General features: G+C 51.6%; 1 protein-coding gene across 1 annotated transcript in view; it reads right to left on the bottom strand.

The window, feature by feature from the left end:
• Positions 1-333: 333 nt before the first annotated feature.
• CHST3 (carbohydrate sulfotransferase 3) overlaps positions 334-18699 on the bottom strand; it is a 41897-nt gene continuing 23531 nt past the window's right edge. The window contains exons 2-3 of the mRNA XM_032607922.1: positions 7784-8005; positions 334-6394 (exon numbers count right to left, since the gene is read on the bottom strand). Coding sequence (XP_032463813.1) covers positions 5113-6394; positions 7784-7941 — 1440 coding nt within the window. The 5' untranslated portion in view covers positions 7942-8005 and the 3' untranslated portion in view covers positions 334-5112. The remainder of the gene's footprint in view (positions 6395-7783; positions 8006-18699) is intronic.

The following is an 18699-nucleotide window of genomic DNA, read 5'->3' as shown; positions in this document are numbered from 1 at the left end:
TGTAGCCAACTCATCACCAGCTCTGCCATTCTGGTAAAAGAATCTTCATCACACCCTCTGCACTTATCCGTGCTTCCCTTGTGCCTTTCACCCCTGAAGAGTAGGCAGTTTTTCTGACCTGCTTCATGCTGGAAGTTACCCCTTTCCTACTGCTGCTAATTTTTTTCCCTGTTACTTTTTTTTTTTCCCCTATTCCCCTCCCCACTCCAGCTTTATTGAGATATAATTGACGTACAAATTTTCCTGTTAAATTTTTACAACCCAGTTGCTGCTGAGAATAAACGCAAAAAAGAGGGCAGAGACATTTCAGATTCTGCTCATTGCGCGTTTTCATTTTTAATTAAATAAATCAAGTAAGCCATCAGGTGATGGGTTCACATTCTGTTCTGCAGAGAAGATCCTGACTGGTGGTGGCCACCAGCTTTCTGAAGGCAGCCCCTGTGTTTCCAGGAGATTGTAGCCACGACAAGAACATCTGGGACATTGATGGCAAGGGGGCTGGGAGCAACGTGGCCAAGCAGGCTGAGCTACATGCTACACATACACACGTGTGGACACATATGTACATACCATGGCCACGTATGGCCATGCAGGGGTATCCTGTACTATGCGCCCATGAAACATGACAGGGGGCCAAAATTCTTGGCAAAAAGAGTTTGCAGGAACCAGGAGGGAGCAGGGGAGCCAGGCAGACTTGGCCTAGAAAGTACAGATGAAAGGGAGACTCTAGGGGGGTGACCAGTTCAAGCCCAATGATAGAAGAAGCAAGGAACATAGGTCATTTTATTTGACAAATAAATACAAATAAAATACCTGGTCTACAGTATGAGCTAGGCCCTGAAGATGGCACCATGTAATCTTGGAAACACATAACTAATTAGTCCCCCATGCACAGTATGGAATGACAAAGGTCACAAGACCCTAGGATCTTGAAGTTCTTAAGACATCTGAGCTGCCAATTCTGCTTCATCCTTTTGAGGTAAAGAGCAGCTTCCACTCTTCTGAAACCATGGGCAGTTGAAAGGCCACGTGGCTACATTCAGGAAACCCTGGGCCGCCTCCCTGCCTTCTAGCTGGACCATGTGCTAGGAATCTGCACAGGCAAACTCATTTGTGCAGACTAACAAGATCCACTTCTTGGAGCTCGTCAGACTGCACAAGTTTAAAGAAGGAGCGTCCTCTGCAGCCATCTGTTGCCCCACCCCACTCTCCCTGCCTCAGGAACCCACCCCTCTGAGACCCACCTTTGCTTTCAGCCTTTGGGGTTGGGAGTGGGAGAGGACTGCCTTGGGGACACAGCCATCCAGTCTTCTGCCCCTGTCCTTCGTAATCCAGGGCCTCTGAAGGGATAGGCCTCATAGTCAATTAACACAGAACCAGGGCTGGAAGAGCCCTTCAGGGTCAGGACCAGACCATCTGATGCTTACATCTCCTGTCTGCTCTCTAGGCCAAGCATACGGCTTCTGGGACAGGGACCTCCTGGAGCTTGTTCAGAAAGCAGAGGTGGAAGGGAAAGACGTTCTTGTAATGGGTCGGTTGGGTCCTCTGCTCTTAAGGGTTTGGTTAGCAGCTGCCCCATTAGACCAGCCTCTGGCATAGCTCCCAGGCTGAGGGTGCTGGCAGGCAAACATTTTTTTCCCCTGTTCATTTGGTTACTTATTTTCAAGTGAGTGCATCACATAAAGGGACAGAGGGCTAGAATTTGCTTATGTCTCTCAACCTTAATAATAAGTTGGTGATAACCTGCAAGGGCCATGCTACAGAGATCTGCTTCTTCTTTTTCCCTCTTCATGGGACTCAGGAATCCTGCCCCCGCAAAATCCTGCTCCCAAAGACCCTTACCCCCATGTCCTCATCCACTCCAAGGTTTATAAACAAGGCCCAGAGGAGAAGCCAGGAATGGGCAGCAGTGGCGACAGCCTGAGGGTGTTGGACACTGCCCTGTCTCACCAAGGCCTGGAATGTTCTGAACTATTTTTATAGGCTGGGCTAAAGAGGTCTTCACGAAGAAAAAGAAAAACGAATAAACGCTCATTGCTGAATGAGCCTCTTGTTCCCAGGAAGCTGGCTGTGGGCGGAGGTGAGGCCTCAACACTCCCTCTGTCTCCAGGCAGGTGGGTGCTGTGGAGGTGAAGGCTCGTGGGGGGCCAGAGGGAGCAGAGAAACCAGGGCTGGCCTCGCTGGAAGAGGAGGCACTAGCTCCCAGCTGGACCACCTCCCCTAGCCCAGCTCCCTGCTGAAAACCCCTCACACGTTACTCCAACCAGGTCCCACGGAATGTAGAGTCAGTAGTCATCCCTCCCTCTCCTCCCTAAACCCCAAGGGTTCCCAGAGCATTGCTAAGCCCAAGGCAACACTCTCTTGAGGTGTGTCCTATTTCAGATACCTGGACAAAGGTAATATAGCAGAAAGGGCCTTACTGTCATATCTTCAAATCAACAAGAGGAAACCGAGCTAAAAAAATACCCTGCGGCCATTGTGACTCCCACGCTCTCAGTTTTGTCCTCTCGTGTATTCTGAATCGTCTTGGAGTGTCCTTGTATGTACGAAGTGAATGGTTTCTATTATTATCGTCTTTTTTGATTTGGGTACAGCTTTGAGTCCCTGCAAAAAATAAAATATTTTCTGTCTCTTCTTTTTCACAAAATAAATAAATTAAGTCAACCTGCAGTGTACAAATTGATAATGTCCTGAGAAGTCCCAAAGGTCCATTCTCGGCATAGTCCTCAGAGCTCAGGGGTGGAGGCCTTGGCCCCAGAGGCACAGTAAGGGAAGAAGGAAGAAGTCTGCAGTCCACACTAGGAGGGCCCCAGGAACCAGAAAGGGCCTTGGATAGAGATGCCTGCCTCCCACCACCCCCAGGTGGGGAATAGTGGAGGGAGCAGGGCAAGGGCTGGGGAAGAATGGCCAGTACTTCTGGGCCTGCCAGAATCATCCTGGCCCCACTCTGCCCCAGGATCAAGTTTTCAGAGCTGGAGTCCTTTTGGACCCCAAATTAGAGCCATTTCCCGGTACAATTTATTCTTGGAACAGAAAACCTAGAGATTTCCTCGATTGGCTGAATCCATGGTGATGGAGACCCAGCAGCTCAAACGCACTGACTGTAATGGATCCCACAAGATGGCCACTGTCCTCACCTTTTCAAAGGCTGGCTTCCTGCCAGGACACCCCCCCCTTCCCTATGGCAACACTAGCCGGACCCAGATCCTGTATTTCCCTGCTCCCCATAATACTCAAACAAAACTCAGCCCTCTGGGCTTGACAATGAGATGGATCTGATACAGAGGTTGTCCAGGAAATCAGAAACAGCCCTTAGTGAACTGCTGACGCTTCCTGCAAGTTCTGAGGTGGTACTGAGTGCTGCTCCCTAGTTTGGGGTGGGAATGGGGAAACGCTTCCACTCTGGGGACATCTGCTTGGTCATAGGACCCTGACGCCCCAGGAAATATGTTAGGACCTGGGAGAGATGTTCAAATCTGGCCTCTTCTTGGGGAGGGGGTGAGGATTGCTAATTTATGCTGCCTCTGGACACTCAGCAAAGAACGCCACTGGTTTCTGACATTTGTTCCACGTGGGATCAAACAAAAAAGCCCGTGGGGTGCTGTGGGCTGCCGTGTGGCCACCTTGGCTCTGGTCCTTCTGGGGGAAGGCTCCTCCTCCTCTTCCTCCAGCAGGAGCCAAAGTGCTCCCCACTGGTCTTCCCGGACCCCTCAGCCCCTCAAGCCCACAATGCTTCCAAGCAGCACTCCTGTAGAAACAAACCTGAAAACACAGCCACAAGAGACCAAACCATAAATAACTTAAAAAAAAATAAAACATGCACCCCATCCCACATTGAGTAATACTCTTCCCAGAGTCCTAAATGAGGAATTCCAGACACTAACCACATAACCATGACGACGAACCATGTGGCTGACCTCTGTCCCCTGTCTTTTCGGGGGACGGGGTATCCTGATGTGACTTCTCCCTCAGGAGCACTCTGTATTTCCTTCTGCGCCTTGCCCCACAGCGGCCTGGCTGGAAATGACAGGACTCATGAGCTGCCTTTTGCCTCCAGGGACCACTGATGCTCCTGCCAGTCAGGCTTGAGGCCGCTTTCAAATATGGACCTGCTCTCGGGGAGCCAATTGAGCTAGGACAGGGTCTTCGGGCTGCAATCACACGAGGGTCAGCCATGCCATTTCAAACCATGCTGCCTACTAGCAGCAAGGACACGAATGGGTCAGGGGAGGTAGCCACGAGAATCTAAGGTGGGCAGAGGCCATGGACTTGGCAGTTCTGTATCCACCGTTCAGCCTCAAGCTTGGATGGGGAACAGGGTCATGGCCCATGACCGTATATCATTCCCCCCTCCCCGAATAACTCTAAAAGGTAAGCAGAGGCTTTTCTTTAGGTGTGTGATACAGATAAAGCATAAAGCAATGGGGAAGATTTTTTCTGTGTGTGTGTTTGTGTTTTTATGTTCTTCTGCCTCTCTGTGTGGTGTGAGTGTAGGTATTTGTCTTTATATGTTTGTTTTGTAGCTCTATATAGAGCTGATTTCACCTCTCCCCAGGGACCCACCCAGATGCCACACTGGATTATGGAGAAATTCGGAAACTGAAAGGTTGACACTGAGTACAGCAGGGGGTCTGACTGTGACTAGTCAGTGTCTGAAACCCCTTCTGGTTGTTAAATATTTGTGGACTCTGACCCACAGGATCTACAGGCACCTATGTGTGTTTCACGTATATTTCGGTGTGTGTGTGTGTGAGTGAGAGAGACAGAGAGACAGAGAGAGACAGAGAGAGAGAGGGAGAGAGAGGCGAGAAAGGCTTGTCAATAGGCTCGGGCCCGCCTGGGCCTGCTCAGGACACCACAGCCCCTTAGGTCTGGGTTTGACAGCCCTCAAAAGGACTGGCCACTGTCCTGTTCTCAGCGGGAAGCTCCAGGCCCACAGCTAGGGCGGGGAAGCGAGCGGGCTGAGGGCCTACTTCTACAGCACAGGCGCCACCTACGCCCTGCACGTCTTCCTGCCCACCCCTGCGGCGGCGCTGCAGTCTCCCAGCTGGCCTGGGTGAGGCCGGCAAGGCGGGGCTTTCACCAGGAGGGGTGCTCGACGCCCCGGGTCCCCTACGTGACCCAGAAGGTGCCGCGCTCCTCCAGCAGGCTGACGGAGCGGTTGGAGAGCGAGGCGGCGTCCTGCACAGGCTTGTAGCCAAAGAGGCGCATGGCGGGGCCGCAGGCAGCCTGTACCACCTGCGCTAGCTTGAAGGGCATGCTGAAGCGCCACTTCTCAAACTGCTCCGAGGAGTTCTTCTGCGTGGAGTAGATGCCGTCGTGCGCCGCCTGGGTGTTTTTCTGGATCCAGTCCTCCACCTGCGGGGTCAGGGGAATGCCTGCAAAGCGGTACATCTCCTGGGCCTTCTGCAGCGGCCTGAGGGCCACGTCCTCGTAGCGCACCAGCATGTAGCGGCCCCGCAGCCACGCCGGCTGCCTCAGGCCCAGCTCAGCGGACAGGCGGATGCTCTCACAGTTGCCCTTCAGCCGCAGCACCTCCTCCTCCCTCAGCTGGTCCTGTCCCTTGGCCAGCCACTTCTTCCAGGTCTCGTACTTGTCAGCAAAGGCCACCATGCGGGAGGCTAGCACAGCGCGGGGGTCGCGCACCAGCTGGATGACGCGGAGGTCCAGACGGGGGTCCTCGGCCAGCGGCTGTAGGAACTCCAGCTGCCGTATGCGGACGGCCTTGATTGCCATGTGCTCCTTGCGGCGGCAGGCCTCGGAGGCCAGCGTCATGTTGAGGAGGCCGCAGCGGCGGTTCTTGCAGGGGTACTTCTCGAATACCTTCTTGACGAGGGGCGTGCAGACGGGGTCCTCGCAGAGGGAGCGGCTGGAGCCCCGGCGGAACACGAACTGGGTCAGGTGGTCCTCGGGTGCCGGGATGATGAAATGCTCCAGGAGGTACAGGTCGCACAGGAAGAGCTGCTTGAGCACGTCGCGGTATACCAGGGCCGAGCCTGCGGCGTTGGCGCCGCCCTGCTCGAAAGACACCGTGCGCTCGATGTGCCACAGCGGCTCGAAGAGGTAGAAGATGTTGCCCTGCTGATTGAAGAACTCGCCCACAAACGAGGAGCCCGTGCGCGTGGTGGCCATGAGGAGCAAGTGGCGCCGGGGCGGGGCCTCGGCGGGTGGGCGGGACTCCTGCTCCCACTCTGTGGTCTCCTCCTCAGCCTCCTCTGCCGGCGCCACGCCTAGCTGCAGACTGAGGTTTCGCAGGCGGCTCTGCAGCTGCGTGAAGGCCGAATCCAGCTCTCTCAGGGACAGGAGGGATGCGTTCTCGGCCAAGACTAGGGCTGGGTCGGTGCTATTGGCATCTACCAGGGATTGGGGGATCTGCTTCAGTTTGTCCGAGACCCTGCGAGAACAGAGGGATACCGGGGTCAATGACTGACTGGGGACTCCATCCCCTGTGCCACCCTGAGGAGCATCCCAGGATAATCACCCAGAAGCCGACTCTGAGGCAAGGATTTGAGTGTAAGTAGTTTATTTGGGACTTGATCACAGGAAGAACGGGTAGAGGGGTAGGGAATTGAGGCAGGGAGGAAAGGAAGTCCATAAGGGTGAGCAGGCTACCCCTGTGGCCAAATCGCCCTGCAGGAGGAACCCCAGGAGACGGTGTAGATAGAACACACCTCAGGATTCTCTACCCAAGGGGTGTGAAGCTCCCAGTTGGCCTTGACTGAGGGCTGCTCCCAGAGGCATTTACTCCCCAGGACTTGTGGCTTGCCAGTGTGCAGGTGGAGAGAATGCCCTCAGGTGGAGAGTTGCAGGATCTTGCAATAGGACCCAGTAGGCACAAACTGGAGCAGTCCATGCTAAGGAACCCAGGCAGGGCACTGACATAGTGCCTACTACATAGCCCTATTCCTAACCTACCCATCCTGGTTGATGCTTTCTTGTAGGGGTTGTGCTTGGGAGAGAAGGTCTGTGAAATCTTTCTATGTCTTGCAGGCCCACTAGCAGGGCCACTGCACACAGCGGTACACTGCCAACTCTAGGGGGCAGCATTCCCAGCGTAGCTGTTGTGAGTGCACACCCCTGGAGTTGAACAGTGCACAACCTGGGCAGCTGAACATGGCAGCCCTGCCCACCACGGTATCTGTACCAGGACCCTGCCTCACCCTCATCCATGACTTCAGATTGCTATAGGAGATATGCTGTTAATGTGAGGCATCATCCTAGGCCAGGAAGTTAATTAATAATAATAACCACAGCCAGCAAGTACAGGACACCAACTGTGTGTCAGGCACAGGGCTAAACGCTTTTACATTTTCTTATTTAATCTTTACAACAAGGCAGGCCCCATTATTAGTCACATTTTACAGAAGAGAGACTTAAGACAGAAAAGTGAAATAATTTGTCTAAGCTGTCACAGCTAGAAAGGGCCAGAATCAGGGGAATTCCCTGGCGGTCCAGTAGTTAGGACTCCATACTTCCACTGCAGGGGTCATGGGTTCAATCCCTGGTGGCGGGACTAAGATCCTGAAAGACGTGCGGTGTGGCCAAAAAAAAAAAAAAGTGCCAGAATCAGGATTCCAACTCAAACTGCCTGAGTCTGGAGCCCAAGTCTCACAGCTGTGCAGTCATGAGGACATGGGCATGACCTACTGCCTGGGCACAGGAGAGGTCTGATGATTACTGGTTGAGGGATTGCCTTTGTAGGTCCACAGAGAGCCCTATAAGCTACCTCTCTGCCCCCACCCACCCCACCTTGATAGGAAAGACTTGTGCTTGCATCCCTCACCTTGATATGATTTTATTTTCCTTTTCAATGAAGACAAAAACCACCACCACAAAAGCCAGGAAAAGGGCATATTTGCTCCTCATTCTCAGGCTGTGCAGAAAGTGTCGGCAGTCCTGGGGCAGAGTGAGTCCTTTCTCCATGGGGAAGGGTAGGGCCATGGGCACTCAGCTTGGGGACATCACTCAGGACCTGGCTCGTTGTTCAGGTGGGGGACACCTGGTCCTGTGGAGAGATGAGCGGTCAGGACACCCTTGTCTGTAGATGAGAACAAACAGGAGCTTTTCCACCAGACTTTTGGGGACCACAGCCCTGTTTTGTCAGAACCCCAGACCCACTCTCCCAATGAACTATGCCCCAGAGACTTGAAATGAGGTCATTCAAAATACCAATGAACCTTCTGATTCGTCCATGTCACTTCCAGCAGTTTATGCTTTGACTTCACGCATGACTGAAAGGCAAGTGTATGAAAAGAATACTCCTTGCAGTAAACATGTTTGCAATAGCCAAAGAGTGAAAACATCTAAATAAAATATGATGGAGGAAGCAATGGATTATTATGCAGCCACGAAGAATAATGAGGTGGATCTACTCATGCTGATGTGAATAATCTACTATATATTGGGTTGGCCAAAAAGTTCGCTCAGGATTGTCCGTAAGATGTTACAGAAAAACCCAAATGAACTTTTTGGCCAACCCAATATGTTATAATTTTATATATAAATAATGTGTATACATTATACATAAGTAAGCTGCAGACATAGTGTGTTTATATAGGCTAGGGTTTCTTAGCGTCAGCACTATTGACTTTTAAAAAAAATTTTATTGGAGTGTAGTTGATTTACAATGTTGTGTTAGTTTCTGCTGTATAGCAGAGTGAATCAGTTATACGTACACATATATCCCCTCTTTTTAAGATTCTTTTTCCATATAGGTCATTACAGAGTTCCCTGTGCTATACAGTATGTCCTTATTAGTTATCTACTTTATATATAGTAGTGTGTGTATGTCAATCCCAGTCTCCCAGTTTATCCCTCCTCTCCACCCTTTCCCCCTTGGTAACCGTAAGTTTGTTTTCTACATCTGTGACTCTATTTCTGTTTTGTAAATAAGTTCATTTGTACCTTTTTTTAATATTCCACATATAATCAATTTCATATGATATTTGTCTTTCTCTGACTTACTTCACTCAGTATGACAATCTAGGTCCGTCCATGTTGCTGCAAATGGCATTATTTCGTTCTTTTTTTTTTTGCGGTACACGGGCCTCTCACTGTTGTGGCCTCTCCCGTTGCGGAGCACAGGCTCCAGACGCGCAAGCTCAGCGGCCATGGCTCACGGGCCCAGCCACTCCGCGGCACGTGGGATCTTCCCGGACCGGGGCACGAACTCGTGTCCCCTGCATCGGCAGGCGGACTCTCAACCACTGCGCCACCAGGGAAGCCCTATTTCGTTCTTTTTTATGTCAGCACTAATAACATTTTAGATCAGATAATTCTTTGTTGTGGGGATTGTCCTGTGCATTGTAGGATGTTTAACAGCATCGTTGGCCTCTACTCATTAGATAACAGTAGAATCCCCTTTGCTCAGATGTGACAATCAAAAATATCTCCAGACATTGTGAAATGTCCTCTGGGCAGGGGGGAGGTACAAAATCATCCCGGGTTGAGAACCTCTGATGTAGTATGATCCCATTTGAAAAAAAAAAAAATTAAGGGAGAGAAAAGTGGACTGTGACCACAGGCATACACAAGGCCTGTAACAAAGAGACGGGTAGGTCAGGAGAGAAGGATGGGGTGAGTCTTAATGTTTGCTGTGTAACACTGCACTATTAGAAATTTTACCATGCAGATGTATAATTTTTGTTTTTGTTTTTTGTTGGCTGCGTTGGGTCTTCGTTGCTGCGCGCGGGCTTTCTCTAGTTGCGATGAGCGGGAGCTACTCTTCGTTGTGGTGCATGGGCTTCTCATTGCAGCGGCTTCTCTTGTTGCGGAGCACGGGCTCTAGGTGCGCGGGCTTCAGTAGTTGTGGCTCGTGGGCTCTAGAGCGCAGGCTCAGTAGTTGTGGCACATGGGCTTAGTTGCTCCGCGGCATGTGAGATCTTCCCGGACCAGGGATTGAGCCCGCGTCCCCTGCATTGGCAGGCAGATTCTTAACCATTGTGCTACCAGGGAAGTCCCGGATGTATAATTTTTTAAAAATTAACTAAAGGTTTTCCACCATAGCATGTGAATTCTAACAAAGTCCTTCACATGGCCTCAGCCTTCAGGTCTCAGCTTCGTGGGGCAGCTTCCCCGGGATAGGTTAGGGCCTCCTTGGCCCCGCCACAGTACAAAGACTCTCTTTAGCACCTGAGACTTTGTCATAAAGCAGGCCCACTTGTAATGACTTGTTCAGTGCTGATCATCCCTTTGGGGAGGGTGGGGAGTTTGTCTGGCTCCCTCATTATCCCTTAGCACTGGGCCAGGCACACAGGAGACACTCATGCACGGCTGCTAAATGACAGAATGGTTAAAGGAATAAATGACACTTAGCGGAAAGTGTATATATTTTTTAAAGCTGGAGTAAAAACACCATTGCCCAATGGAGCCTGAATCACCATTTCTTTCACTCGTCCTCACCATCACACACACACACTGTCCCATACCACAAGCCGCAAGATTCCAGCACAACCCCCTCTTCCAAAAGTCTATCCCTTTCTCCACAAGGACCCTCATCCATGGGAGACAGTCTGCTCCAAGTTTGGAAAAATCTTATTGTGACCTTGTGCAGGACATCCAGGACCATCCTTCCTTCTGGGAATAATGAATTTCTTCCAAGCTGATGACATGGGGGAGTGGGAGGGCAGAAAGGAGGGTCCCAGGGCTGCACCTTCATCACACAATGGAAGTGGCTTTAGGGACAGCCAGAAAATCTACCCTCTGGAGAAAGCAGTGAGGCTTGTGAGAAGACAGATGTGTACCCTGGCAGCTGGAGTGGAGTTCCTCAGCTGTGCAGGGCAGAGTGGTGGTGGGGCAGTGGGCAGCTCTCCCTGGCAGAATGCTGGGGTGCTTTGTGAGTGTGGGTAGTTGGAGCGGAGCCAGGAGGGAAGAGGGCCGCAAGGCCATTTCAAGGGCAACTGAATATTTTTGCTTCTTCCTAATTCTTCTGGGCCATTTCCTATGCACTCATTAAACAGATATTTTCTGAGCACCTCCTATGTGCCATTCTAGGCACTGGCAATACAGCAGTGAACAAGCAGACCCAGCCCATGCCCTCATGGGGCTTACACTCTGGTTGAAAGAGTCAACTAGAAGGATATGGGTAGATGAAATTTATTGAAATTTATAAAGTTACTACTCTATACCTGGTGTCATGCTAAGCACTTGATTTGCATTTCCTCATTTCACAAAAGCCCTATTAGGTAGCGACCAGCCCATTTTACAGATGAGGAAACTGAGGTTGAGAGAGATTAATTAATTTGCCCAAGGTTCCTCCAGCGGCAGCCTGATCACCCCTCTCAGATCTACGTCATTCCAGCCTCTTGATGTTCCACAGTGACACCCCCCCCCCACCCCCGCCATAGCACATGTGGTTGGGCTTTCCAGCTGATGGTCTGTCTTTCTCCCATTCCCAGACTGCAAGTTCTCTGAAGTCAGGACCAGCGTCTAGAATGGCATCCACCACATATCAGCTGCCCAGCAAATCACTGGTGAGTCAACCCGTTGAAGCTGGTGCCTGGAAGGCTGTCAGCATTCATTTGCAGAATGCCGGGCAGGGCCATGTTCCCCATGCACCCAGTTTAGCCTGTGGTGGGATGCGAGGCCACCTATCCTGCTGGGAGGGTGAGCCCCAGTACTGAGTCTGCAGAGCACAAAGGATTGAAATCCTAGCTTTCTTCCCTCTCGGCTCTCAGCTGAGAGTTGCCTGGGTCTGATGATGTGAGGGAAGCAGAAGGAGCTAGGACCAAAAGTCCTGGGCTCTTGTCCTTTCTGCATGTCTACCATGCTGTGTGGCATTGTATAAGTGACTTAACCTCTCTGGGCCTCACTTTCTTCACTGGTAGCATGGAAAGGGTGGTTCCTACTGCATAAAGTTGCTGTGAGGAGCAGTATCTGGTACATGGGAGAGGGAGAAAAGGCAGGTGTGGCCCAGGGGGAGTTGCGTTCACTGTCTTCTCTCTTTTGGGTCTAACATCTTTGGTAAGATTTACAACTTTGGCTGCCTCGATGACAAAGATCCTGAACCTTCTCCTCCCCTCCCTTCCGGGCACTGTTTCTATTTTTGAGTCGCTGTCCCAGCCCCCTCACCCCCCAAATAATACCAGATTCCTGAGAACCTTCACGACATTGCCCTAAAAGGAAGACGCAAGGGTGAAAACTCCCTCCAAATGAAACCGCAGGCAGGCTGTTGGCTCCTTTGCCCTGCCCAGGCAGGCTACCCCTAGGGTTAGCTTTGGCAGGCCAGCAGGCAAGTGGGCAGGCAGGCGAGAGAGGTTTAGACCCGGGGGTAGCAGAGGGTCACAGATGCCAGGAGATCACGGGTCATGAGGGATGAGGACAGGGCTGGGATGGGGGTCACTCAGGTAGAACCTGGCCTGCAGGAGGCCCTTTGCAAGAAGTGTGTCTGTGATATCTGTGACACTGGACAAAACTTTGTGCTACCTCCCTCCCCAAACCCGTGGTGCCCCCCTTGCTTAGCTCATGGGAAGAATGAAAAATCTCTTCCTTTACTTGACGGATGCCATCTCCCAGGGGAGTACTTGATACCTTCCCTCCCCCCAACACCAGCAAAAGGAAATTGTGACAGCCAAAGGAAAAGGTGGTACGTCCCTGCTGGGATGCCAGTGGAGGTCATATTTCCAGGGCACCAGGGTCAGTGCTGAGGAAAGCCAGGGGCAGGTGCCAGCCCAGTGCTGCCTGGATGCAGTGGGGAGTGGGGCAGCTGTCCTGGGCCCAGTTATACTCAGTACTCAGCTCAAATGTCCCCTCCTCCGGAGTCCTTCCCTGACCACTGACCTAAAGTTGACCATCTCCCCTCTCCCTATCATGTTCCCTCTCAGCACCCTGCTTTACTTCCTTCCAGGATGGAAGTGTACTTGTTTGCTGCCTATTTCAGTCACTGGAATGTGAGCTCGCTGAGGGGAGAGCTCTCTGTCTGCTTCCTCCTTGTATGCCCAGTGCCCGGCTCCACGTGCACCAGGCATAGTAGGTGTCTCATAATTTTCGTAGAATGAATAGATGGATGCCCTTTCCAAAGCACTTAGCCCACTGTGAGATGCTTAATCATTCTAAGTTGATGGAAAATACAAAGAGGAAGAAGAAAAAGCCCTTGTTCCCCGAGTGAAGCATATGTGTGCGCTCTGACCTGTGCTGCGGATATGCACTGATTATATGTCCTGAGTGTGTACTACAAGCGTGGGCTGAGTGGATACTACACGTATATACTACATGTGTGTGCTACGAGTGTGTACTATGGGCAAACCTTGGGGCTTGGGGCTTCACATACGTCAGTCTCTTGAATTATATCAATCTGGGATGCCTTTTTGAGGATAAAGAAACTAGGCCTTGTGGCTTTCAGTTCCAAGTCTCTCCAGCTATGTGCTAACAGTAGGGAGGGCAGAAACCAGCGAAGGCGTCCTAGGCAATCTCAGTGAGGGAGTGCACTGGAAAGAAAGCAGGCTGTGATCTGAGGCCCGAAACTCTAGGCACCAGCTCCTCTACCCGGCTCTCCCCTCCGAGGCCTTTCTGCTCAGGCCTCCCTTGTGACCTGGCAAGGGGCCTTCACAAGAGAACAGCTTTCTACTTGGATGGCTCCCAGGCAGGCCCTGGGCCTGCTGCTGCCTCCCGTGGGGGAGGTGGGGTCCCAGAGTCTGCTGTGAACAGCGCTCTGATAAGGGATGGGCCCTGCCAGACGTTGCATCAGGCAGCAAAGCTCCACTCCCCTCCCTTGGCTTGCTCGGGGCCAAGAGCACAGTGGGGACTGGGGCCTCAGCTGTGGCAGGCCCTGCTCACAGCCTTTGCACTGGGCAGGAGGGGCAGCCGCCTGAGCCGAGGGAGGCCAGGAGCTGAGATGGACGAGGCTCCTGGGCAGAGATGCGAGCAGTGAAGCCGATCGTGGGAAAATTCTGAACTAACTCATGAGCGGCAGCCCTCGGGGGCCGGGAGGCTGCCGCAACCATGCCGTGTTGCCAGACACCTGGGAAGGGAGACCTCGGGGGGCTTTCTGTGAGTTGTCTCTAGATCCCCTAGAGTGGAGACGGAGGGCAAGAGCACACGTGCTCATAGGTGACCTCTGCTTGGGGGATGCAGGAGTCCATCCAGGGGCCTGTCCAGGCAAGGTTCTGTTTCACAAAGGGACGCCCAGAGATGGCTTGGGCTGTCGAGCTTAGCATCTGACAAGAGAGTAAATGGCCAGGAGCCATTGGATGAACCAGTGAGCGAAGGAATGAGAGAACGAGGAAGTGGATGGAGGCCTGGCTGATGGATGCTCCCCTGAGCAGCCCGGGGCTATCATTCCTCCCCAGGTCCCTCACATCCCAGGGCTCCAGCTTCCTCTCCCAAGAACAAACCATCTAAAACTTCCTTTGGGGCACATGTCCAACCTCAGCCAAGATAGAGCCAGAGTACGCGCTCCAAGGGTGGAGGTATGTGTCACCTGAGTGGCAGTGGGCATCCAAGAACTCGTGAGAAGCTGTGGGCCAGAGCCACGAGGTAGACCACGGGGCTGAGGCCAGCCTGGTTGGGGTGGGGCCTCCACAGACTTGGAGGGAGCCAGCCCTGGCCGGGACAGACCCCGCTGCCCCTCGGCCCCGTTTGGCTGTGCGGGAGTATGGGGCAGCACACTGTCTACCCCCAGGGCCTGCTCAGCTGTGTGAGAAGCACATCCTGTGCAGAACGCTGATGGCTGCACGGATACGGGCCCCGGGAACAGTCCCAGCCTCCCTGTCCGCACAGGTACCTCCCGTGCCTCTCACGCTGAACCCTAGGCCCTGGGCCACGTCGGAGCCGACCCACTGCTCTGGGCTTTCCCTTGCCCAGTCAGGAGCTGCGGCAGAGGCTGGTGTCCAGGAGGCCCCTAGCCATGCAGCCAGGCAGCCTGGTGAGGAGTCTGTTGGCTTCTTTGGAACCGACCTGGACGTGCGCTGAGATTCATGGCCAAGGATGTGCACCCAGCTCTGGAAGTCCAACGTGTGAGAAGCGACTTGAGTGTCTCAGCAGACAGGGCTGGCTAAGTAACTGCAGTGCACTGGCACAATGAAAGCAAGCCAGGCAGGGGTTAAAAACACGGATGCGCAGCTACAAAAATGGGGTATTAAGTGATGATTCTTTTCACTTTCTACCCTTTTGGATTTGAATTTTTGACAACCATGCACATGTACCACTTTAATTAATAAGCTTTAAAATCTCATCTGAAGCTTAAAAAGAGAAATGTAAGGTTACTTTGAAAGCGGCGTGGAAAATGCATTGGAAGAAGGAAGGACTGGAGGCCGGGAGAGCAGGCTGTCCCTTCTGCACTGGTTCAGGAGAGAGGAGGCGGCCTGAGCAAGCAGGGACAGAGTGGACAAGAGGATGGACAGACATGTGAAACCTTAAGGAAACCCGCGTGGTGCGTGTGACTTGCATAGCGTGGATGAGCCTTGAGGACAGTATGCTTATGAAGTGAAATAAGCCAGACACAAAAGGACAAATCCCATATGATTCAACGTACATGAGGTACCTAGAGGAGTGCAATTCGTAGAGACAGAAAGGAGAAGGGTAGTTGCCTGGCCCTGGGGGCAGGGGAAATGGGGAGTTGGTGTTTAATGAGGGCACAGTGTCAGTTTGGGAAAATGAAAAAGTTCTGGAGATGGATAGTGGTGAAGGTGGCACAACATGCATGCACTTAATGCCACTGAACTGTGCACTTAAAAATGGTTAAAATAGGGGCTTCCCTGGTGGCGCAGTGGCTGAGAGTCCGCCTGCCGATGCAGGGGACACGGGTTCGTGCCCTGGTCCGGGAAGATCCCACATGCCGCGGAGCGGCTGGGCCCGTGAGCCATGGACACTGAGCCTGCGCGTCCGGAGCCTGTGCTCCGCAACGGGAGAGGCCACAACGGTGAGAGGCCCGCGTACAGCAAAAAAAAAAAAAAATTGTTAAAATAGTACATTTTATGGTATGTCTATTTTCCACAGTAAAAAAAAAAAATTCACAAACAATAGGCAGGGTGAAGGAGGGCAACAGAGGACTCCGGGAGGATCCCTGGTTCCTTCCTTGGACAGCATTCCTGTTCTCTGCTGCACCCACAGCGCCTGGCACGTGGCAGGGCTCATAATGTTTGTGAGGTGAATGAATGGATTCATAACTGTGTTTAAGAATTGGCTGAGTTTCTTGTAGTTTCTCTTCCCCCATGTTAGTGAGGAAGATGACTAACATGCCGTTGATTTTATATATAGAGAGAGAGAGAGGGAAAGAGACAGAGACAGAGAGACAGACATAGAGACACAGACAGACATTTTGGAAAAACCTGAACAAATTATAGTGACTGGGCTTCCCAGGTGGCGCAGTGGTTGAGAGTCCACCTGACGATGCAGGGGACACGGGTTCGTGCCCCGGTCCGGGAAGATCCCACATGCCGTGGAGCGGCTGGGCCCTGTGAGCCATGGCTGCTGAGCCTGCGCGTCCGGAGCCTGTGCTCCGCAATGGGAGAGGCTGCAGCAGTGAGAGGCCCGTGTACCGCAAAAAAAAAAAAAATTATACAGTGACTGTCTTGACTTCTTTGCTTTTACATATTGACTTTGAAGCCCTGTGACCTTAGGAAAGGAGCTTAAACTTGAGTGGTTTCATTATTTATAAATGGGACACTTAACAGCATCTACTGTATACTCAGTGGTCGTGAGGAATTCAATAAGATGCTGGTGAAATGCTTAATCCAAGCCCAAGTTGTGATAAATGGTCCTACTAAGAAACCACTCACCCTGTCTTTACAGATGCAGCAGACTCTGTGGCTTGTGAGTAGTGGCAAGTACTGGAATGGTTGCAGTGGGGTGGGGGTCTCAGTCCCCTAAAAATACCAGGGTGAAGGAAACAGTGATAACCTGATCTGACCACAGCTAGAGACACCCCTCAGGCAGAGCCAACATCTGCTCATTTATGGATAGCATTTGGCTCTGGGCATCTCATCCTCTCTCAGCCTCATCTGGGGATAAACTTGCTGACTTTCCCCATCCCGAGCACTGCAGTCACCCGTAGCCCTGAAGCAGCAGAGCAGCCGAAGAGAGACCCAGAAACACCATAGGCAGAACCCTTAAGGATGCTCTCTCCCCAGCTTCCCTATAGGCCAGAGCTGCTCACAAATTCCATACGGCCCCCCATCTCCAGGAAGTGCTGAGTGCGCTGACAGGAGTGGCTGCAGAATGACAGAAGCCATGGGGTACAATGGACCCCTGCGGAGTAGCCAGCTCCACTCTGGCTGTGGTGAACAGAGGCATCAGGCCTCAGATCTGTCAGGCTGAGGTCAAGTTGAATGCCAGTGGATTTTGCCCCCAGGACAAAATCACGCTGTCAGCAGAGACTCAGGCCAGCAGCCTTACACAAAGCAGCTCGGCTTCCCAACTCTAGCTGTACTTGCCTTCAACTGTGCAAGTGTGCATTTCTCTCGGAAAGGTCCAAGAGAAATTTGTCCTATACACTACCCCACCAATCATGAAAAACGTGGCTTTTGCCCTAAAACTGCAGAATGTCAGGATTGGAAAGGACTTGGAAATTTTCTTATCCACGCTTCCTCTTTTTTCATCTATAGCAATTCAGGTTCAGAGAAGGGAAGTGCTTGACCAAGGCATAACTGGATGGTGACAAAACTTGAACTACTACATAGGTCTCCTGCCTCCCAGGTTAGTGATGGCCCTGCCAAACTTTATCACCCTGACTCTCATAGCTTAGCCCACTCAATAACCTTCAGCACAGGGATGTCAAATAAATGGTACACATTCCACTCAGCAGTCCTATGCCTGGGGCAGACATCACTAATCAATCATTGTCCTCTTTTCAGCTGAGACTAGATGTAGCCTCATAAGCCTTCTCGGTGCAGTGCCAATCCATTAGAGCTGGCATGTGAGATAAAACCACTTTGCCCCTCCAACTTTATGGGATCCTTACTGGCTACCAAACAAAATTCCTCACCCTCCTTTAGTTTACCATTCTGCTGTCTGACATCACCCCTCAATGCCAGCCAAATTCCAAGTCTCCTCCTACATAAACCTTCCATTCAAGCACATGTGCCTTGTACATCCATCCTCCAAGCCTTTCACTTAACACATAAAGGCCTTTACTGAACAAAACACCACAGATTACAATTAATGGTGAGGTCACTAAGAATAGTTAAAGCATCGAAATTTGCAAAAAAAAAATTGCTTTTGAAAAGAACTGCAATGGATGCAAGGTTCTTATAATTCTACCTTTCTCCCTCACTTGGCTTGTGCTTTCATGAATGAGAGTGGAGGTAGCGTTACAGAGAGCCTAGGACACTGCACGGAATGGCTGCCAATCCCTTCCACACCACAGCTGGCAAAGATCTTCACACGGCTAATTTTATATTGTTAGTCACATGCCTTTATATGTTTTTATGAATAAGAGCCAAAATTTTAGAAGTCTTAGGGCTTTCCTACAAAGTGTTTTTTGGATTTTGAGAAAATTTGGGCAAGTCCATTGGAGTGTGTCCATAATCTGCCATGGGTATTACAGCAGAAAAAGGTTGAGGCCAGTTGCCTAAAGAAAGCATATACGGGCAAATCAAAATGATGCGTGGTGCCACTTTTTCCCATACTGGATTGAAGAACCAAATGTTCCATAATATATTGTGTGGGTGAAATTCTAGGGAAACAACTGGCAGAAACTTGGTGCTCACTGGGTACCCCCATGCTCTCTACCTTCCCCAGCCCCTCCTGCAGTTAGGTTGGGCC

The sequence above is a fragment of the Phocoena sinus genome, chromosome 16 (assembly GCF_008692025.1).
Source record: "Phocoena sinus isolate mPhoSin1 chromosome 16, mPhoSin1.pri, whole genome shotgun sequence".
Lineage (NCBI taxonomy): Eukaryota > Metazoa > Chordata > Mammalia > Artiodactyla > Phocoenidae > Phocoena > Phocoena sinus.
This window is presented reverse-complemented; position numbering and strand designations above follow the sequence as displayed.